Consider the following 23,236-nt stretch of genomic DNA (forward strand, 5'->3'; position numbering starts at 1 on the left):
CCTGAGCATTATATTCCAGTTTATACAAAGAGATCCTTTCAAAGACCTGTCACAATAACTCAAAGGTGGTGATCTGGCAAAGAATCTATCGGGCCTCCCCTCACCCTCTCCCCCACACCTCCTGCCATTACCACAAAGAGCAGCTGGCCTCAGTGAGCAGGCATCGCTGTTAATTACAGTATGGTGACACAAACAGTGTGTGCTTAGGAATGTTATTGACTCTGCATCCACACGGAACAAAACTAACATGTTCTTCCTTTCCTTCTGCTCCCCCTCCTGGCTGGGGGAGCTCCACTCCTGGCCGGGGGGGCGGCTGTGCCAGGCACCTGGCTCAGTTACAGGTATGCACACAGGCACAAGGAGCCCGTTGTGAGAAAACGCGGGCTGAGCAAACTTCTCTGGCCACCAGCCAGCCTCTGTACGTTGGGTAAGTGACTCTCTCTGACCACGGTTACATCAGTCACCACCACCTCCCTCAGTGTCATGGCACAGGAAGAGGCTGCCAAGGCGCAGAGAGAGAGGCAGTCACCGGGTTGTGAAACCGGCTGTCCCAAAACATTACAACACCCTCACCGGTTTCCAGTGGATTTGCTCAGTTCCTCCTCTGCCGCGAAGACCACACAGGCTCCATGGAGGCGTTTTGCAGCGCTGCAGAAAAGCAGCCTCTGGGGCCTGCCGCTCCTGGCAGCAGCCCTGAAGCTGTGCGGTTCCCCCAGCTTCCTACAGACTCTCACAGTTTACACCAGGGGGCAGAACCAAACGCAGGAAAAGCTGATATTTAGGGGAAAAAAAACCATGAGTAGCTTTTTGTTGTTGCTGTTGTCGTTGTTTTTCCCAGACAGATTCTCCAGAGATCCTCCATGCTGCCCTGCTCCCAGCACAGGAGGGAGGCCGGGCTGGAGGTGTGAGTAGACGGAGAAACCCCTCACAGATCCACTCCCTCGTTTCATCGCTTCTCCTCTGCCTGTTCCGGGCCCTCGCACTCTGACAGACTCACAGACCCCGGGCAGAGAGGCTGACCAAGGCGGCCCTAGTGGGGGACGCACAGGACTGCCGCCGAAGCTGCCAGCTCGCAGGGGCACAGGCCGGGAGCCGCGGGGGTGCCCTGGTGCGGAGGCAGGCGGAAGCACCGCTGCCGGCAGGGCCAGCAGCCAGGTCCCACTCTCGGCTACTGCCCAGTGTAAATTTAGAGTGACCCCCAGCAGTGACCGGGATTTGTTCTGTGCAAGGGAACCGAGCAGACTCTGGACATTGGAAGGAACTTCAAGACAACCATCTGGAGGCCAGTGTCATCACAATCACTTCGTCAAGACAGCAAAACTGGCAAGCAAAAATAGTGCTCCTGGCACGTAACCACTTCCATATTGATTCAACACTTAAAAATGCACTGAAGTGAGGATGCCCTCCTGCAAATTAACGCTCATTCTTTTCAACCTGCTGGCTTCTCAGCTCTCAGCTTACTCACTCTGATGGCAGCAGCACCGTACAATCATAGAATCAACCAGGTTGGAAGAGACCTCCAAGGTCATCCAGTCCAACCTAGCACCCAGCCCTAGCCACTCAACTAGACCATGGCACTGAGTGCCTCAGCCAGGCTTTTCTTGAACACCTCCCGGGATGGCAACTCCACCACCTCCCTGGGCAGCCCATTCCAATGCCAATCACTCTCTCTGCCAACAACTTCCTCCTAACATCCAGCCTAGACCTCCCCTGGCACAACCTGAGACTGTGTCCCCTTGTTCTGTTGCTGGTTGCCTGGCAGAAGAGACCAACCTCCACCTAGCTACAATCTCCCTTCAGGTAGTTGTAGACAGCAATGAGGTCCCCCCTGAGCCTCCTCTTCTCCAGGCTAAACACCCCCAGCTCCCTCAGCCTCTCCTCACAGGGCTGTGTTCCAGGCCCTTCACCAGCCTTGTTGCCCTTCTCTGGACACCTTCCAGCACCTCAACATCTCTCTTGAATTGAGGGGCCCAGAACTGGACAGAGTGTCTCAGCCCTCCATTGCCAAACTCCGTTAGCCTCAGCGCTGCCTCTTCTTGCTCCCTTTTCTGCTTCACCTCCTGCTTAAAGTTCTTCTGGAGGAGCTGAAATTTCTGCAACAACTGCCCTGCAACACAAGCCCTCCATGGGCATGGGCCTGACTACCCTAGCAAGAGCAGGGGAAGCACAGCTGAGCCCCACACGACAAACCCGCACCCTCTGCCTGCCTCTCCCCAGACAGGAGCTCATGCAGGTTCACAAGCTGGCCAGATCGGGGTCGCTTTTCTCCACTCAGAGATTCTGGAAGGCTTATTTGGCTGCAACGTATCATATGACTTTGTTCTTAGAGTTACATTTTAACTGAGAAAGTTTAACAAGTATGACTTATGGGCTTCTAAAATTGGCAGCAGAAAAATGAGCTGAGGAAGTTATGGAAAAAACCCACAAGGAAGGCCACTCCATGTTATGCACAATTTCTGGGCTCTTTTTCCAATCTTCTCCTTTTTTTTTTTCCTTTTTCTTTTGGGTTTTTTGTTGGTTGGTTTTTGGGTTTGTTTTTTTTTGGATGGTGGAAAATATTTTCCAGCTACGCAGGCCTGGCCTCACTAAGTGAGTATTTATGCCAAGTTTATAAAAAGCAGCTGCAGACAGGGTTGAATGGAAGGATTACACTGCTGTCGGTCTTCCAGAAGGTGCTTCGATTCACACCCCATCCCACCGAGCAAGGCTTGGTGCTCAAGTCTCCATAGATTTATGTAAAGAGGAGAAAAATATGAACCACACCATATAAACAGCTATGGCTGTGCATGCAAATGGGCAGGCATGAGTGTACATCTAGCTAGCTGGCTAGCTAGCAATGGCTCCTAGACATTGAAAATCAAAGAGTCAGTTAGGGTTGGAAGGGGCCACAAAGATCAGCGAGTTACAAGCCCCCTGCCATGGGCAGGGACACCCTAAAATGCTGGATCCTACAGCCTGGTGCATCTTCCATGAATATAGCAACAATGAGAGGACTTTCAGGGTCAACACAAACCCTATGAGGAGAGGCTGAGGGAGCTGGGGGTGTTTAGCCTGGAGAAGAGGAGGCTCAGGGGGGACCTCATTGCTGTCTACAACTACCTGAAGGGAGATTGTAGCCAGGTGGAGGTTGGTCTCTTCTCCCAAACAACCAGCAACAGAACAAGGGGACACAGTCTCAAGTTGTGCCGGGGTAGGTATAGGCTGGATGTTAGGAGGAAGTTGTTGTCAGAGAGAGTGATTGGCATTGGAATGGGCTGCCCAGGGAGGTGGTGGAGGCACCGTCCCTTGAGGTCTTCAAGAAGAGACTGGATGAGGCACTCGGTGCCATGGTCCAGTTGACTGTCTAGGGCTGGGTGCTCGGCTGGACTGGATGATCTTGGAGGTCTCTTCCAACCTGGTTGATTCTATGATTCTAAGATTCCAGTCTCAGTATACTTCTGTTGCCTGCTTCACATATACCTGGTCTCCAGCTGCTCCCACTGAAATTCAGTCTTCACCAACCCCATCTACTTTCATCTGCCAGGCTGTAGGGCTAGAAAGGATCGCTGTAAGCTTGTGGCCTGACCTCCTCTGCAGCACACTGCCACTGAATTTCAATCAGGAGCCCAGGCAGCAGAGGCATAACCCTAATTTTCAGCTGTGCCTTGTCACAGCCATAGCCTGATAGACTAGTCACAAGAAGAGAGTCACAAACAATTCTTCACTCTCCTAAACAGATAGCTACAGGGGGTGCAGGGAGGACACAGACTGAAAGCAAATGGATATAATAAAAGGTAAGGTGAGTGGTTAGCTACAGACAGTGCATTAGAGATCTGTACCCTGCTGTTTTTGCAGCTGAGTATCTTGGAAAAACAGCATTGAGAATGACAGTATTACATCAGGAATATCGGTCAAGACAATATTTCCTGGCAATTGTTTGAGAAATGCTTTTCTCACAGCTAATTGCTCCCCAAAGGCTGCATTTTCTCTGTTTTCAGAAGGAAAGCAACTAAGAAAGTTTTTACACCTCTGTACCCTGCCACGGCACAAAGGACTTGGGGAGGGGGGAAAGAGAAGGGGGAAAAGCGAAAAGAAAAAGGCTCAATGGCTGTGATGCTGTATGAAATGATTTTGTTCTGTTCTCTCGCCGGAGCAGTGGGTGCAATCATCATTTTGGCAGAGATGAATACAGAGTAAGCAGGAGGCTGCAGAGAGAGGGGAGCCCCAGCGGCAGGAGTACCACACTGCCATCTAGTGGCAGCGGCTGCGGGAAGCCGGAGCGCACCGCGCTCTGCAGGCTCTCCGTGCCCCGCCTCGCCGGCGCTGCTCTGGGCAGCAGGCTACCGGAATACGGGGCCGTTTCCTTTCAGGGCTTCACAGCCAGAGCCTGACAAATGCAAAACCTCCCTGCTCTGTCTATAAAAGATAGGTGTGGGAAGGGATGGGGAAAAGGGGAAAAAAATCCCACCGAAAAGAAGTTTACGACAAAGTTGGTTTTGCTTGGAAAAAACCGCTGAGGTCCACAGCTTGCCATCTTTCACTGATCACTGACACAGCTACCGCAGCCTCCTTACGCTCCGGAATTGTCACACAGACGTCTGTGCCAAAACCATGGGCTGGTAGGAGCAGCAAGTGCTACCTTGTCCCAAGGAGATATGCCTACACCTAGAGCTGATGCTGTATGACCAAAAGTCTCAGTACCTTTGTGTTCAGATGCTATCTGCAGTGCCACTCTGTAAAACCTAACTCTGCTATGTGCTTCTGCACCCAGACATTGCTATGTGCTTCTGCAAGCAGACATTTCCTTTGCATTCTAAAAAGAATGCACACGTTAACCTTTCACCAAAAAAAAAAAGAAAAGCAAAAATGTTAAGTCCCTTTAGACAGCCAAAGGAAAGGCTCCACCTTTGAAAGACCCCCAGCAAAATGCAGCAAAATAATTATTTTCAATGACCTACACACAGCAAGTTACAAAGAAGAAAGAGCTTTGGTGTACTTGAATTCTGATTTCAATGAAAAGTGTTAAATTGGAAGGCTCTAGCTGCACTAGACTTCTATTTAGCCAGAAAACAAAAAACCTCCCAGCGCCTCAACTCTGCCAGAAAAGACCATAATTTTGGGAAGCAATGGAAGAAACCTTGCATCAGGCACCCAAGAATGCCCATAAAGCTCTGCCTGATAGCAAAGTTCTTTCTGTTCTTGCACTTCCAACTGAAAATGAACGACCGTCACACCTTATTGGCAATGAAAGGTGACTAGCAGCAGGTCACATTTGGCCCTGGTGCAGTAGTCTAGCTTATCATTAGCTCTGTGTCTTTGGTTCCTGAGCCCTGTGAAGCTTTGCAAGAATGTAGCTGTACTACACATGCCCTAAACAGCAATGTCAACAAGATTAATATTCCTGGATACTAGAAAAAATAATGTGGTCTTTCAAGAAGAAAGGAAAATGCAGTTAAGTTCCCCAATAATACAACCTCTGCTGCTCCAGTGAATCAGTCTTACAGCAGCACTTCTTCAAAAGCCCAGAGTGATAAACTCTACACATGCTCTGGTGACTACAAATACTGTGACAACCTACAAATACTTTGAATTTACAAAATCCCTGCTGCATCAACCATAGAATTGTTTTGTTTGGAAAACACTTCTAAGTCCAACTGTTAACCTAAGGCCACCGTGACCATTAAACCATGTCCCAGAGTGCCATGTCCACACATCTCTTGAACACCTCCAGGAATGGTGATTCCACCATTTCCATGGGCAACATATTCCCATGCCTGACCACTCTTTCAGTAAAGAATTTTTTCCTAACATCCAATCTAAACTTCCCCTGGCACAATTTCAGGCCATTTCCTCTCATTCTATCACCTGATACTAGGGAGAAGAGGCCAACCCCAGCCTCACTACAACCTCCTTTCAGCTGTACAGAGAATAAACAAAGTTTGTGTCGTGGCTCCCTGAGACCAAGTGCACAACACCTGTGATGTTACTGGAATTTATGGAGGCAGAACTTGAACAGTAAGATTTTAAAAAATGGAAAGGTCATGAAGGATCCTGAGTCATTGATAGTTCTGTCAGAGTGTAATCTGTTTCTTAATTATTTTCTTTAAAATTGGGATGAGGTCACTGTTTGTACTGAAAACATGCTGCCCAATGTAGGAAACATCCATCTGTGAAAAGATCTACAGTGTAATGACAAATATCACCAAGCCTGATGAAAAATTCTGAGGGCAAGCCAGCAGAGCAAACACTGCTCCCAACCTCAGAGGAGTCTCATTACCAACACCATTCTGGAAACAACAAAAATGAAGGGATGGATTCTACAAAGGAACCAATGGTTCTCCCTGCTTCATATTTTATAACAAAAGCATAGGAAGAGTACTGCCCCGATATCAAGACATTCCATCCCAGGGCTCTGTGACCTTCAGAAAAACAATTTTAATGATCATCACTTCTGCAGTTGCTCAGAGGAGCCAAGGTGCCAAGTGTTTTAACTCAAGCTCCTACTAAGAACCAGGCAGTCGGCTGGTTCTTAAGAGTGACAAGACACACTAGTCTGATCATCCAACATTTCAGATACATGGCTCTGATGTAGCCAGCTCCTTCCAGTCACATCCTCCTCTCCTTTCCAGATACTGACTCCAAAGCAGCAACAGGAGTATAGAGCCATCTTGGTCAAAAAATAGCATAACAGCATCTGATCTAACCACAAGAACTTTCAGCATCAGAAGCAAGCTTTGGAAGACTTTTAAGGATGGGCTAACTGTCCAAAACTGGGCTACATCTTTCTTTCAGTGAAGTACCCCTCCAAATTTCAACCATTTTACCAGGCTGTCATGTATTCAGTTTGCAATCCAGCATCTAGGATGGATGCTAAGTCACTGCCTTCAGTCTAAGCTGTTTGCCTTATTTATGACTGCCTAATTTCTATGTCCCAGCTTTCCTATTTGCATGAGGGTGTCACCAAATTTCAGGCACTATAATGTAGGCTGATTGCTAAATTTTGACAGAACTGTCAGAGATCCTTTAAAAAGTGCTATCAAACAGCAAGCCAGATTTCTGAAAAGATCATTTCTTACCTTTACAGTGCAGAAACCACTTACAAACTGCAAGACTGCCAGCAGAGCTATTAGCCCAGTGCTCAACAGTTCATATTATTTGATTTCAGTTTGGGTGGCAGTTGTCCTACAAACATTTTCAATAATAGAGAGTGTCTTTAATGCTTTTTTTTTCCTTTTGGTAGGTTTCATGATTTTGAAGTAAGTCTACAGCTGGTTAAGGTCTGTTTTTTCCTGATGATACTAGTAACTAGCACTGATTAGCCAACCAGTCTAAAACTAATGTGATGTAGAAAAGAAAAAAAGCTTCAGAGCTTCATATGTAAAATAGAAAAACAAAATACCCTTCCAGTAACTACCACAGCAATCATACTATCCTAAACCTTACCTTCTCCTTTCCTGTGTGTCTGTCCCAATGTCCTGCTCTTGACTGCTTAGGTTTCCACGAGGAAAGGACCATGCAGAGCAAATTACAGGATCAGGACCGCAGGCTGTGAGCTTGCAGAGGCAGAGACTTCATCTTGACAAATTCTTCAGAGTGCCACACATATCTCTGCTGATACAGAAGTAATAATAATTTCATGCTAAGAATTCTGCAAGTGCCAATGGCCAGTAGATAACATCCCTACAGAGAAGTAAAAAATGGCTCTCAGTTTTGTTCAGACAACTTCTAACTTAAGCCACAGGTCCCAGTGCTGAAGCTCAAAACTTTAGATGGAGACGAAAGCAAACCCTCATGGTTACGCAAATTCAGCTGAGTGTCATTACAGAAGCACTCAAACTGGAAGAGCCAAATAAATGTGGAGGCTGCAATGTGAGGTCAGACAGGGCTTCTCTTCCTTTTACAGCCAAAAACTTTCACCTCTGTAATTTTAGGAGCTGGTAGTCTTCACTGTGGTAACTTATAGGACCAAACAATCACATTACATCAAGTCAATGTGTGGTTAAAGTAAATTTGCATCCAAACTAGACTGTTCCCACCAATAATGAGATATTGCTGTGGATTGGTTAGGCATGTATTATCAAGCAAAAACACCAGAGGAAAGTTTCTCAAAGAACATGCTTGCTCAAGAATCCCTTTTTCTCCATGTCTTCATTTAATTGGTCATTGCATTATAATTAACAAATGCATGCAATAATCATTGTCATTTTAATAACCAAAGCTCAATGTACATTGCTTCTCATTAAATAAACTAAATACAACAAAAGAGCTTGTTTCAGAGCTCCAAGAAACACTCCTTTACACACATGCCAGAGAAGGCAAAGACTGGTTGGTTACAGCAAATTCCTGTATCTTCCAGGCTATTTTACAGGGTGCAACATACCCAGATTGACCTAAGGAAGGAGGAGAAGCATGCTTTGCAGAGACAGTATCTTCTATTCAGCAGTTCTCTTTCTCTAGATGTTTTAAGCAATGCAATGTTTTAAGCAGACTTCGAAGAATCTCTTACTAACAAGTTAATGCTTGGATAAACACTGATCAAAAGCTACAAGTGCTGAAAACTTCTTTTCACTTGTATGGTATAAACATGCACATCGGCCCTGAAAACACAGCCCAGGAAGCAGAGGAAAATCACTTCTGAGGTGCAGTAGTAGTTGAAATGTGGTCTCAAGCCAGTGTGACAGTACAACACAAACAGCTGCCTCCAAGGCATGAGAGACTCCACTAGCTCACTTCATACCAGCTAGAAAATCCACAAGAAGATGAGTAGATTTTGCCACCTTAAGCTGAAATTCAACCAGCAGTGAAACTGCGTCGTATTGCCAACGTATAACGTCTTGCCCACTTGTGTTTAGCTTTGGTTGACCCTCCTCACATGAACCATCGCAACCAGAGTCCAACTCTGTGAAGAGCCTCAAGACACAGATTTATCTTCCACTCCTACTGCAGCTAACAGGTCCTTTCCTTTCACTACAGCTAATAAAGCTCATTCAGAAAAACCACAGCTGGGCAGAGGAAACTCTTCTCTTGCACACCTAGGAATAACATTCGGTTGCATTTTGTTTGCAGAGTTAAAGTTGTGCAATGCAGTTGCCTTATCTACATACCTGGTGTGTGTTGAGGGATGAAGGGAAAGGAAAATTCTTCTAATCATGTCATCACAACAAATTAAACACAGGATTTGAAAAGCCAGAAATAGGTATTGTTAGAAACACATGTCACTGCTGCCACAGTGATCCTGTCTTGTACGCTGTACCAGATTTTCCTCTACAAAATGCTGTACTACATCACCTCACCAGACAGGAAAACGAAGAACTAGGATGTTGCAGGAACGAACTTGCACAAAAAGCGTGTGCAACACTGCCCTCTGCTGTTCACGTTAAGACCTGTTCAAACAAACGACGGTGACCAAATCAGTTTGGAGTTGTAAGGGTTGAAGAAGAGGCAGAACTGACTTTGGCTGTTTTCTGCCTCCATGCACAGCAGAAGTTTCATACCTGGAAACTCAAACCGTCTTGCAGCAGGGACCATTCAGACAGATTTGCAGGCTGTAGCAACATTGTGCTGGCAATTATCATGCAGTAGGTGAGGACCAACAGATATCCTCTCACCCCAAGGACAAAGTGAAGAACATCCTCAGAATTCAAGCAACATGACAGTAATTGTGACTGAGCAGGAGGACAAGCATTTATCAACCTATTAAACCCAGGCCTGACCTTTATAAAACAGGAACCAGAACTCTATATCTGGAGTAAAAAGCTTAGAGTGAAGAGGCATTTAAGAGTTCATGACCATCAGGTATACTACCTAGTGTAATCACACTAAAAACTAGACCAAGACCTGGGTACAACTGAAGCCTTGAAGCTTTTTTCCACATCAGCCCTTTTCACATCCTTATGTTGGGTGTATAGTGCACGTTCTTTGAAACACTCACTAGAAACACTTAGTGACCACTTCAAAGATTCCCTTGAAGTTTAACTCAGGTTAATTTTAATGTAATAGCTGTGTAAGGCCACTGCTCAGCCTAAGGGACTTTAGACACACCATCAACAGATGTACAAATGAAATGTTAGAAAGATCCTTCTGGATGAATAAATAGCTGGAACTTTGCTTTGATGATGGCTGGCTGGCCTCCTACACAGCAGGGCTGGGACTCCTCCATTTTTCAAGTTAAAGACAACAATAATACTCTGTCATCCCCCAGGGTAAGGAAATTATTGCCAGATGATTCACCGTGTGTCTGATTGTTTTGGATTCAATTCTATTATCTAGAAAACTTAATGGCAAGACATCAAAGGTAGTCCTGCATGATCATGAAACTAGTGTGTTTTTTCGTGTACAAGTTGCCTGAGAATATAACTGATAGACTTCCCCAAGATAAAACTAACAGACCTTTTGTTTCCTTTATGAGAAAGCCTTAGTGCTGAAAATGAGTGCCCTCCTCTTGGAGCACCACAGAAGGGAAGATGGCTCTTTCTGAGGGAAAGATGAACAGGTTTTACCTGCAGCAAAATACAAGTACAGATCTTATTCATCAGTAGTTCTGAGCTCAGCAGCTGCAAATCCACAACTGGAATGGCTTACTGCCACTTTCTTTTAATTTGCACAGTTGCAAAGAATGATGATATTGTGCACAGCTACTGCAATACCATTGCTGCTACTGACACGATAACACCTACCACTGCACTTTCAATGACCTGCACTTTATGTCTGAAATCAGTTCTAAGTAACAACCTTCCCAATACGTGGGCTGTGCATGCTAGCTACACAAGTGCCAGCCCTGAGTGGTTGAAGAAACAGCAAATCTCCATTCTAGACAATGTATTCAAGTTTTCACAACTTGGCAGACATTAGCTTCACCAGATTTTGAAAAAAAAGCTAACCAACCCAGCCTTGTTAAAAGAATTCTTTCAGCATTCCCACAGGATTAACCACAGCACTCAATAGAAGCACTGGATCTTGCTGCAGCATACTAACCAGGTACCTCTGGGTTACCAATGTGAGAACAAATTGATACATATGGTTCTAATCAACCTATGCTAGCCAAATTTTTTTTAGATCTAACTTTGCAGGATCAAGAAGACTAAAAAGGGTTAGAGTAATATGTGTGCCTATGTTTATTAAAACAATGATCATTAGTATACATGGAAAACTTGCTGACAGCCTTCATCAAAAGCAGAACAATGTACTTAGGACAGCTTTATTGCTAGCTAAATTATGAATTCAAATTCTCATCATTATACTGAAGGGTGTGGAAAATTGTTCAGGTTTGAAGGAAGTAAACCACTTCTGTCTTATGCTGTTTGGGTTTTCAGTGCAGGATGGTTGATTTACCTTAAGATGATGTTAAAAGCTGAACCAAAGAGGCACTACACTGAAGTGATCACCACCAGCAAGGACAGCAGGAAAACATGCTAACAGTTCTGTCAGCATCACCTATGAATTCTTACATTTTGAGTTTTAGGGTTAGAAAGGAAAATAAAACTGTCTACAGAAAGCCTCACTCATTAAAAGTAGATTGATTTGCAATTTCACAGTATTTTTATTAAGTGTTCTAGGTGCTGAATAAGTTTGTCCTTCTAAAATAAAAGAGCAAATCAGCCACTGTCACCTGAAGATTATGGATCCCAAGTTTTGTTTTTTCTTCTATGCCACCTCAGAAATTCAAGCTCAACAAGCAGATTTATAAACTACAGCCACCTGTTTACAATAAAACGTTGTTTGTACCAAGCATTAACTTTTGTCACATTAGGCAAAGATTGAATAGCACCTCAAAATCTCAGAGAAAAAGGGTTTTCAAGGGGTTAAAGGGAAAACATCTCTTTCGTGGCAAACCATTTAAGCAGACTGACTCAATATGAGCCACTTCTACTCCTAAACTCAAGTATTTGACTGCTAACTGACCACGAATTAATTTTCCACTTAACCTCTCAAAAACTGCACGAGGCAGTTTCTGAAATATCAAGACCTATGCCTTGGAAAAAAAATCTACCTTTACAGAAACTGAGACCAGGCTGAAATGAGACAGACACAGATGGAAACATTGGCTAAAGTGCTCTCAGAGTATCTCACTGCTACTTGGACTATGCCACCTATTGCCTTACTATTCATGTATCAGCATCACTATCACAAACTATCAGCTGGGTCTGAAAGACACTTCAAAGCGTTCTTCTCAAGTGAAAACAAGTCACCATGCCAAAAGTAAAGTTACATTTTAAACTGTTTCTTCTGCCACCTGAGTGGTGATAACACAAAGTTGGAGAACAGCAGAAGCCGATCTGTTTTCACATAGAGAACCCCACTGTCCATGGAAAAGTTGCTGACAGAAGTATGCTTCTGCTACTCATTGATTTGTATGATTTGTCTCCTCTTGAGTGGCAAAAGAAAATATACCTAATTCAAGTTTACAGTATCACACTATACTAAAATTTCACACCACCTTTCCAATTCTATTAGCTTTAGCTGGTTTAGCCTGGGCATATTATTGTATTACTCTATCAGTCCAATTTTATTTTAAGTTAAATGTCAAAGACTTACAACCTGTTTTCTACAGTGTTGAAGACAGAGACTGAAATCTTAACTGTCTATCTTGCAAAAAAGGCTCCAAGCTTTCAAAAACAAAACAAAAGCCTTGTGCTCTCACAATCTGCCCCAAGTTCTATTCCAAACAGCTTTATTTCACACACTTCCATTAACAGAGCTTTTACGTTTGCCAGGTACAGTTTTGACTTGCAAAATTTTAGATTTTATTGTTCTTGACAGAAATGGATTTGTCATTTTTTCTGCAGTCAGTCATATATTACCATTCCAATTTGCATCTCTTTCTAAGGTGACTTTGTTACTGTTTAAATGATCATGTCTGCTTTCTCAGGAAATGACACAAGGGTTTAAACTTAATTAAAAGCATTGCAAGACCAGCCATAACATTAAAAATAAATTGTAATGTTAAATCACATTAAGATCACTTGCTCTGACACTCAAATGTTCTGAAATGTAAAGTAGTACCATAGGGACACACAAGTGCAGATAAATCTTTATTGCCATATTTTTTTTGTTGTTTTTTTTTCTTCAAAAATGAGCATTGGGTTTTTAATAGGTTGTAGTTTTAGGTCTTTATATGTACAACATTACAACTGCATATTGTAATAATAATGAAATTAGTGATACTTTGATAACTCAACACAGTGTATTTATAAAATGAATCCTTATCAAAATACACTTTTCACTGGGATAATAAATAAAATCCTGTGAAACCCACCTACACAAAGTTAATTTTAACTCTGGTAGAACCCGATGTGGTACACAGTCCATTAACTAACATGTTTGCCCCTTTATCCCCCTACTGATGCTCATCTTCTGGGGTAAGAAAACATTTTTTTCCCCCCGTTGTGGTGTGACCTCATTCAACATCATCTTCAGCCAAGCATTGTGCACTTACAATTCTCTGTAAGAAGGAGAAAAACTCATTCACAATTACATAAAATTGACAGAAAGCAACTGATTATCAAGCAGTGTAATTTTACACTGAATATTAAGCAGTGTAATTACTAAGCAAACTTCTTAATGTTAAAAATGGTAATCGATTTGACATAATTTAAGTCAGTTCTGCAGAAATTATGTACTGTGCAAGGCCTAACAAAGCCAAAGTCTGGCAAATTATATCCTGTATCAGTCTCAAGGGAACTGTGTGGGTTTTGGCACTGTCCTCTAAGGAAACATTTTTACCCCATTGTTCTCCCAGACCTCTGCACCTTGTGTACTTGGAATTTTTCAGCATTTTTACTAACTACATAGATCTCACACCAAAAATGTAACCAGGCCTGAGCTGTGGAGAGAGCTGACAGATGCACAGCACTGAGTCTCTGCTTTATGTGAGGTAACACCATCAGGAAGTACTCTTGCATTTCCAAGAACGTAAAAACCAGTATTTATTTTACAACAGACTCACCTGCTAGCATATTACCAACATTACCTATGCGTTACTCGGGCTAAGAAGGGAGCGCATTTTATACAGAGCTATGAACACTTCCATCATCAGGAAAACCCCTAAGCTTCCCAAACTGTCACATGCTCCAATGCCAGTTAACATTTTGTGTTTATAGCTGCCCAGAAGCAACACTCTATCAAAAGCAACAGACAAATTCTAAAGGACTTTTATTGCACTTACAGACACTTGTAGATATACAATTAAAAAAATACCAAACCACAAAACTCAAGATCCAGTGCAAGAAAGTCACTGCTTTCCTGATCCTCCAACTAGCATTTGGGAAACAGAGGACCTGCATATGGTATCAGAGTCAAGTGCCCCTTCTTTGGAAGAGCTTAGCTTCACCTGCACATGAGAGAAGTTCTGTATTTTTCTTTTACCCTGTTTGCCATTTGTGCTACATGATTCCTTCACAGACACTTTTTAATGTTTTGGGTGAAAAAAAGCTTCTTTTAATCTAACTGAATGTATATAAAACACATTACACAAAAGGATACTTGAGACTGATGTAGTTCGATTGTTTTCAAACCAAACCAGTAAGGAACATTTCACATACCTGGCTTATTGTAGGGAGCTTAGTAAGAAGCATTTGAAACACTGGTGGTGGGAGAGTCTGCTGTAGAACTTGTAGTAGCTGCTGCGGCTGTCCACACACAGCAATGGCATTGGTCAAGTGATCAACTCCTTTCTCATATTCACCTGTATGACAAATCACAACATTCTGAAATCAACCTTCTTCCATACAGTTAAGTATTAACATAAACCACCCATTAACAGTGGACTGTTAATTAACCCACACTTCTTTCCTCCTTCCTTGCTGGACCTTCTGAAAACACAGGTTAGAGGTAAGTAAACAGATTTTCCTAGGCAAATTTGACTCACCTGAATAACTTAGTATATAACAATCATCTCTTCTAACAAAGGGCAAGAACCTTAAAGTACCCTTAAAAAAAAAACCAAAATGTTATTACCTTGAGCTAGTAGTTCCTCTCCAAGTTGAATCTCCTCAAGGAAAAACTTCTGAACTGCTTCAGCATCTTTCAGATCAGGCAACTGTAATACAGATAAGTAAAACTGAAGTTGGCCTATAAACATCAGTTAATAACCATGTTAACAGAAAACATCCTCAACTGAAATCAAGCACATATACAACTATACTACCACACTAAAACTAGTAAAAAAACAAACATTAGATGTGTCACCAATAAGTTAAATGCACACAGAATGCTTCCAAAGGTCAGACTTGGGTCTCACATTGCATCACAAAACTATACAGGCACAGCCTGAAACACCTCTACTTGGTTTATTCACTACACAAGTTTGTAGCAAATATAAACTTACCACAACTCTATTTCTTACAATTATTAAGATAAAGCTATCTTTTCTTCCTCATGATAAATAAAGAAATATCCAATACTTAGAGGTAAAAACTATCAAGTTCAAGTACAGGTGCTTTCCATCAATGATTTTTAAGTCTGAAAAGTCTTTGCACATACTGCAAAGAAGAAAACTCCCATTAAATCGAGCAGTAAATGTTGTACTTTCTGGTACCAGGCACAAAAAGGAACAACTAATTCAGTTAGGTGATTTGTAAATATTAAGAAAACTAAAGACTGTCTAGCTGCAGAAGTGTTTGTAATGATGGAAACAAAACAGATCTTTAAACAAATCTTACAAATAATAGAAACTAAATATCAAAATAGCACTGTATAACTGAACACAATATTACCTTGGAAAGCCCTGCTCTCTCTTTGGCAAGTTTCTGTTTCTTCCTTCCTGTAACAATAAAAACATCATGTTTTTAATTTGCAATTAAGAAAGCCTCATTCAAAAGTGTGAGCAAATCCAGGTTATCTTCAAAACAAGAAATTGGCAATATATTACAAATATCAAAGACTGAACACAAGACTGCAACCCATCCTCTGCAGCAAAGCATTAGAGTTCTAACAAGGGCTGGCAGTAGCACACCAAATCAAAACAGCAATCTTTCTGCTGTCGTTGGTAAACACAAGCCCCACACAGGGCTCGCTGCAGAGCACCCTTCGTGCACCAGATGAATGAAGAAGCAAAGAGAATTACAGTAATACAGGATTTTTCTGCATGGTTTCTAACAACTGTAAGCCACAGAAGCACTGCCTACAAGTCAAGGCTATCTGATTATGAACTACATGATGCACCACTACCAGGAACTTTAGCAGGCTATGGTATGTAAGTTCACTTTCACAGCTGCTTTAAAGTCAACTCGGGAGCTAGCTAAATAGGTGGCAGTATCTCATTATCCCACAGCAACAACAATACTCAAGCACACATTTTGGAAATCTGAGGAAAGCAAGCATTTACAGAAAGAGGAAACACAGATTTAATTGCACAATCTAAAGGCACAGTTGGTCTGCAACATAAAGTTGTACCACTCTAGCAACATTAGCGTAATTAAATTACATATATCTTGCTTTCAATGTAATTAAGCAGGTATAAAGACATTCTATAGCGGCAGTTATTCAAACAAGAAAGAATTATTATATCAATACTTGTGACTTCCTTGAAATAATCACTTTTGTAAGTCATCAGTTCATCAACTGAAATACTTAGACATAACTTCTACACACAGTCTATAATCAAACTAGTATACTCTTACTATCTGCCCTCAGTGTCTGCTTGGTAAACATCCGTGCTGACAAAGAACAACTGTCACAGTCCTGATTTTTCTGTTGAGACAATTTTACAAGTTGGAAATACTTTCAAACATGACTAGCAGTTTTAATGGCAATGAGTTAAAAATCTGCAATTGTCCACATGGAACCATTCAGAAATAGTATTTCCTAGTGGTGATAATGAAACATTAAATTTATGGACAAGATCAAGTGCTTTTTATACAAAGGGAGTTCACACTCTACACGGATCACTCTTACACCTTCTACGATACCACAGTAACCCTTAGCATCTGAATTTCTAGAACTCCTTGACCTGTGTAAGTTATTTTTCAACAAAAACATACATAAAAATGTGTCAGGTAGAACAGTAGCATATTATAGTTTTATCATTATGGTTGCTTTCAATCTTAAAGAAGAATTTCTCTCTTGAAAGTTGGTACCTTTAATTAGCTCACTCCAAGTTTACTGAAGCATTCATTTCCACACAATTTTAAACTGCATTATTATGCAGTTTACTGAAGCATTCATTTCCACACAATTTTAAACTGCATTATTATGCAAACCAGTTATGCTGATATCCAAAATCTTGAAGACAAATGAAAGTACAAAGTATCAGCTGAAATGCTGCACTATCAGAACAGGGCACGGTGTAGCTGTAGTGTAGTCCCAATAAAAAGTATAAAGAGCAATGGCTTAACATTTGCACGTGATTTTCAAGAGAAAATTGTGTTTTCTTGGCATGACTGTGACTTCTAAAGGATTACAACAGGTATCAGTCACAAGCTTTGGCATTCAATGGTAACACAAAACAAGAACTGCAACTGTGTCACTGAACTTTGTCAAATACTTTACAGCCTAAGCCTTACTATCCAACAGTAAAAACGCTGTAATAATCAGATCACTAGAACTACTATAGAAGCATCCCTACTAAAGAATCAGAGTAAAAATAATAATAACATTTAAAATCCTTATTATCTAAACCCTTACAATTAAAAGCAACCCACGTGAAAGGATTATAGGCCCTCCAAATGACAACTGCCATCCTCTATCAAAACAGAACATGTTTTTTTTTTACTTTAAAGAATATGTTAATTCTTAATCAGAGAATATATAGGGTTTATTCAGGACATTACTGGACAGAAGCTTAGCTAATGTAAAGGATCACAGGATGCTAGGGATTGGAAGGAACCTCTGGAGATCTTCGAATCCAAACCCCCTGCCAGAGCAGGACAACAGAATCTAGTGCAGGTCACACAGGAATGCATCCAGACAGGTCTTGAAAGTCTCCAGAGAAAGAGACTCCACAAGCTCTTGGAGGAGCCTGTTCCAGTGTTCTGTGACCCTTACAGTAAAGAAGTTCTTCCTCATGTTGAAGTGGAACTCCCTGTGCTATAGTTTACATCCACTGTCCCTTGTCCTACCCCAGGGCACAAGTGAGAAGAGGCTCACCCACTCTTCATATATTTATATACATTTATTAGATCTCCTCTCAGTCTTCTCCAGACTAAAAAGTCCCAGGTCTCTCAGACTTTCCTCATAAGGCAGTGCTCCAGTTCCTTAATCACCCAAGCAGCCCTCTGTTGGACTCTCTTAAGCAGATCCCTGTTCCTCTTGAACTGGGGAGCCCAGAACTGGATGCAGTACTCTAGGTGGGGAGTCACTAGGGCAGAATAGTGGGGGAGGAGAACCTCTCTCGATCTGCTGGACACTCCTCATAATGCACCCCAGGATCAAACTGGTCATCTTGGCCACCAGAGCACACTGCTATTCTGTCGATAAATTGTTATCCAACAGGACTCCCAGGTCCTTCTCCACGGGGCTGCTCTCCAGCAAATCACCTCCCAGTCTGTATTGGTGCTGTTTATTATTCCTTCCCAAATGCAGGACTCTGCACTGATCCTTGTTGAACTTCATCAATGATTCCTCTTTGCCCAGCTCTCCAGTCTGTCTAAGTTTGCTTAATACAGTCTCCAGGTGTATCAGCCAAGCCTTCCTCAGCAAACTTGCTGAGCAGACTCTCCGTCCCCTCATCAATTTCACTGATAAAGATGCTGAACAGGGCTGGACCCAGCAGTGATCCCTGGGGGACTCCACTAGCTGCAGGTCTCCGGCTGGACTTGGCACCACTGATCACCACTCTTTGCACTCTATTGTGCAACCAGTTCCTAATCCATCTCATTGTCTGCTCTTCTATCCCATGCTTCCTGAGCTTGCTCACAAAGATGTTACAGGAAACAGTGTCAACAGCCTTGCTAAGGTAGTCGAGGTAGACTATATCCACTGTTCTCCACACATCTACTCATTCAGTTGTGAGATCATAGAATGCTATCAGGTTAGTCAAGCACAATTTGCCCTTGGGAACATGCTGACTGCTCCTGATAACCTTCTTCATGTGCCTACCACGGTTTTTCCAGGGATGGAGAGGAGCTGACTGGTCTCATTTCCTGGAACCTATTTCTTGCCCTTTCTGAAGGCTGGAGCGATATTGTCTTTCTTCCAGTCCTCAGGCACCTCTCCTGTTTGCCACGATTTTGCAAAAATGATGGAGAGCAGCAGTGTGGCAACATCAGGCAGTTCTCTCAATGCTCTTGGGTGCAACTCATCAGGGCACATGGAACTGTGTATATCCAATCTGTGTAGCCGATCCCTAACCCAGTATTCACTGACTAGTGAAGAGTCTTCCCTCCTTCAGGTTTTCACATGGGCTGGTCTTGGGAGTAAAGACTAAAGCAAAGAAAGTATTTAGCAACTCTGCCTTTTCTGTATCCTCAGTTCTCAGGGCTGCCTTCTCATTCAGCAGTGGCCCCACACTTTTCCTACTTATATATTTGAAGAAATCCTCCTTGTCCTCTTTTATTTCCTTTGCCAGTTTTAGTTCTAAAAGGGCTTAGGCCTTTCTTGTTGCCTTCCTACACGCCCCGACAAACCTCTCCACAGTTTTCTGAAGTGACAAGTCCCTTCTTCCTTCCTCTCACAAAATTTCCTTCAGAAGCTCCTTGCTCATCCATGCAGGTCTCTTAGCACATACACCCCATTTTTTACTCAAGGGAATGCCCCCTATCTTGGACTTGGAGGAAGTGGCATTTTAAAACTGACCAACTTTCTTGGGCTCCTTTACCCTCCAGAGTCTTCTCCTGCAAGTATATCTCCAAAAAGTACAAAGCTAGCCCAGCTGTAATCCTACTTATTGCCCTGCTTCTACCTTACATAAGGTTAAACTCCATCATGTCATGAGCACTGTCACCAAGGCTGTTCCCAACCATTCTATCTCCAACCAGTCCTCTTTTATTAGTTAACATAAGTTCCAGCAGTGCACCTCTCCTTGTAGGTTCCTCTATTACCTGTCTCAAGAAGTTACCACTGATACACTGCAAGAGCCTTTTGGGCTGAATATGCTTAGCTGCATGGGCTTTCCAGAAAATTATGATTACCATGGAGTGTGTTCCAGAGGCTGCCTCCAGCTGACTGTAGAAGGCCTCATGGACATAATCTTCTCAGTTTGGTGGTCTACAGCAGACACTCACAACAGTTTCATCTCCCTTTTCACGTCTGTTAGTTCTTATCCACAAGCTTTCAGCCTGTTCTACCTTTCTCCCTGGACAGAACTCAATATATTTCAGTTGCTATCACACGGAGAGCAACATCACCATCTTGCCTTGCTGGTCTGTCTTCTTTAAACAGTACATAGCTATCCATGACAACATTCCAGTCACGGGAGTGATCACAATTGTATCATAGTCATGCAACCCAATGCAGATCTCCAACTCATCCTGCTTATTCTCCATACTCTGTGCATTGATATATAAACATTTCAGAGAGGGAGTTAAGCCATTCATTTTAACTCTTGTTATCTTTCTGTTCCCAGTCACTTTTAAGCCCTAGGATTAGCTGTCCTTAGGCTCTTCTCTAGTAAGCCTGGTTTTATCCCCTTCAGGCTTAAAGCCCTTTCAACAAGCCCCACTAACTCCTGTGCAAAGATCCTCCAAGTACTCCATCTGCTGCCAGCAGACCAGGAGCCATATAAACTTGCTCACTACCAAAGAACTCAAAATTCCAATGGTGGCACCAGTTTCTGAGCTACACCTGTTAATCAGGTGTGTTTTCCACCCTCCTTGTACTTTAAACTGCCACTTGAAGGATTGATGAAAACACCACCAGCGCACCCAAGCCTTTAACTAGTCACCCCAATACTTTGAAGTGTTTAATTGCCTTTAGACTTCTCTCTGAAACCTCATCATAATCAACTTGGATAACTAACCAAGGATAATAATCATCAGAGGGCGGCACCAGAGCAGAAAACTTCCTTTTTACATCTCCAACCTGAACCCCAGGGAGGCAGCAGACTTCTCTGTGAGATGAGTCTGGTCTGCAAATGGGCCCTTCTGTTCCCCTCAGAAGAGAGCCACCTACTACAATTACCCTCCTTTGCTTCCTCACTGAAAATGTCCTAAGGCATTGGGGTGAGTGGCAAGCCCTGGGTGACTCACTGGATGGATCCTTGTCTCCATCCATCTTCATTCCCCTCTACCTACAGAGTCTCATACCTATTAACTAAATGTAGTTGAGGGAAGGTGTAGGAAGGGAAGAGAGAGATGCCTGCAATGCCAAGCAGAAATCTGCTTCCACCTTCCTTCATCTTTGTAGGGCTGGAAAAAATAATTTTCAGTGTTTCTGCAAAAACATTATGTAATGCAGTAATTTCTCTACTATTTAGTATTATAAAAAGAACATGAATGATTATACTGCTAAAAATCAAGTGTTTGTGCAAGACAAGCACTTAACCAGCTTAATATACTACAAATTCCCTACGAATGACTCACACTTGCAAGAAGCATGCATTCATGATCCTACAAACATGTGCAAGGATCTGGAGGTGAAGCATTCAAAATATGTAATCTGCCATGCAAGAGTGTACAGAAGGTGGAAGTAATTTGCTGCTAAGTGCCAACACTGGTCACAAAAGAACTCCAAACCACTGAGGGAGAATCGGGCTGTTTAAGTTATGTTTAATCAGCATCAGCTAAATACTGATTTTCAAGTTATTGTCTCTTCTATCTCTCAGATCCCATTATATTAACTTGCTGGGGAAGGCTACCTCAATGGCAATTTCTTATCCTGGGATTAGCTATCAAAGGACTACTATATGCATTTGCATGATAGAAACAACTCAGCACAACAAACAGCAACTTATTTCTCGTTATTTGAGTGCCCTGAGTACTCACTTCACAATTGCATTTAAAGCCTTCACTAATAACTAAAGCATTTCTCCAAATGTTGAAGATGTGAAATAATGAAGAGCCACAGAAGAGCTCCACATTTTGGATTAATCATCAGTTTGCTCTGGCATTCATTCTTATCCTGGAAACCAATAACCAAGCTGCCAGGAGGGTTTAAGAATGCAGCAGATGAAAAGCCCAAGAGTTTGTACCGCCTCTTGTCTTACCACGGTAATAACTTCACTAAAAGAGGTTACATTGTTTTATTTGATCATCCTCCAGAAGGAAAACAAAAAAAGACCAAACCAAAACACAAACCCACAAACCCACGTTCACTATGCAAGTGCAGTGAGGACGACAGCACACCTGAGCGTGCGGGGCAAGAAGGCTTTGTCAAAAAGGAGGTGAATTATTTCCCACCCAAGTTTCTGATGCCGAAACCGTAAGTCATTCAGTAACCTCGCCAACTGCAGGAAACATGCTGCTCCGACAAGCAGCCCCGTCTTCTGGTTTAGGTAAAGGGATGAGGAGAGGCAGCGAGCAGCAAGGGCTCGGGGCCTGCCTCCCGCAAGCGCACCTGGGCGCAGGCCGCCCGCCAGCCCCTTCTGGCGCCCTTGCCGGCCAGCAGCCGCGGTACCGCGGCGCTGAGGCAGCGGGGGTTCACGGCCGTTCCCCCGCAGGAAGCCTGCCAGGCAGGCCGCTCCCCGCCGCCGGGGCCATGCACAAGGCGAGGGTGAACGTGCGGCTGCAGCGACCGAACCGCGGCCGGCGCCGGGAGCGGGAGGGCGCTGCGGAGCGCCACGTGCCGCCTCCAGCCCCCGAGCGCAGCCCGGCCGGGCGGGGGAGGGGAGCCGGTGGAGGCGGGAGGAGAGAGGGCGGCCCAGACACTCACGCTCCCGCAGTCGGGTCTTGAAATTCGGGTCGCTCCGTCTTTTGCGGTCAAAGTAGATGCAGTAGCCGATGAAAAGGGCCCCGCAAAGGCCCGCCGCGATGGCGCTGGTCTTGCCCACCATCATCGTGCCCTGGCCGAGGGGAAAGTCCCGCCGCGCCGCCCCCTGCCTCTCGCCCCGCCGCCGGCGCCCAGCTCCGCAGGCACCTTGGGGCGAGCGGGCAGCCAGAAAGGACCCCGCCTCGCTTCCGCCGCGTCATCAGCCAGCGGCGGCAGAGGCTGCCCCACTGGTGCCGGCGGGAGCGGCAGCCAGCACCGCGGGCATGCGCGGGTCTGGCTCACACGGCGCAGGCGGCCCGGGAACGCCGCCGAGGCGGGCAAGGAGCCGCTCGGGATGGCGCACAGGGAGCTCGCCTCCGCCTCTCCCCCGACCTGAGCATCAGCTTTCTGTCCAAGTCATGTAAGCTGAAACTTGTTAAAAACAACCCAGACGTTCTGTACGTAACGACCTGGACAT

General features: G+C 43.8%; 1 protein-coding gene and 1 non-coding gene across 2 annotated transcripts; both read right to left on the reverse strand.

The window, feature by feature from the left end:
- Nucleotides 1–8,108: 8,108 nt before the first annotated feature.
- TOMM20 (translocase of outer mitochondrial membrane 20) lies at nt 8,109–22,987 on the reverse strand. The gene is made up of 5 exons (XM_064158560.1): nt 22,723–22,987; nt 15,693–15,739; nt 14,935–15,016; nt 14,520–14,662; nt 8,109–13,420 (listed from the first exon to the last, which is right to left on the reverse strand). Exons 1-5 carry the CDS (start codon nt 22,844–22,846, stop codon nt 13,376–13,378), a joined length of 441 nt encoding a protein of 146 aa, XP_064014630.1. The 5' UTR covers nt 22,847–22,987; the 3' UTR covers nt 8,109–13,375.
- Nucleotides 21,884–22,016, reverse strand: LOC135183633 (small nucleolar RNA SNORA14). Its single transcript, XR_010305623.1, has one exon. It is a non-coding gene; the product is annotated as a small nucleolar RNA SNORA14 (small nucleolar RNA).
- Nucleotides 22,988–23,236: the final 249 nt, after the last annotated feature.

The sequence above is a fragment of the Pogoniulus pusillus genome, chromosome 18 (genome assembly GCF_015220805.1).
Source record: "Pogoniulus pusillus isolate bPogPus1 chromosome 18, bPogPus1.pri, whole genome shotgun sequence".
In the NCBI taxonomy this organism is placed as follows: Eukaryota; Metazoa; Chordata; class Aves; order Piciformes; family Lybiidae; genus Pogoniulus; species Pogoniulus pusillus.

Excerpts from the sequence above, each read along its gene's own strand:
- TOMM20 (XM_064158560.1), bottom strand. The coding sequence starts at position 22,846 with ATGATGGTGGGCAAGACCAGCGCCATCGCGGCGGGCCTTTGCGGGGCC. Across the intron at positions 15,017-15,692 it reads AGAGAGCAGGGCTTTCCAAG|TTGCCTGATCTGAAAGATGC; the intron begins GTAATATTGTGT and ends TCTGTATTACAG. Across the intron at positions 13,421-14,519 it reads AGCTCCCTACAATAAGCCAG|AGAATTGTAAGTGCACAATG; the intron begins GTATGTGAAATG and ends TCCTTCTTACAG.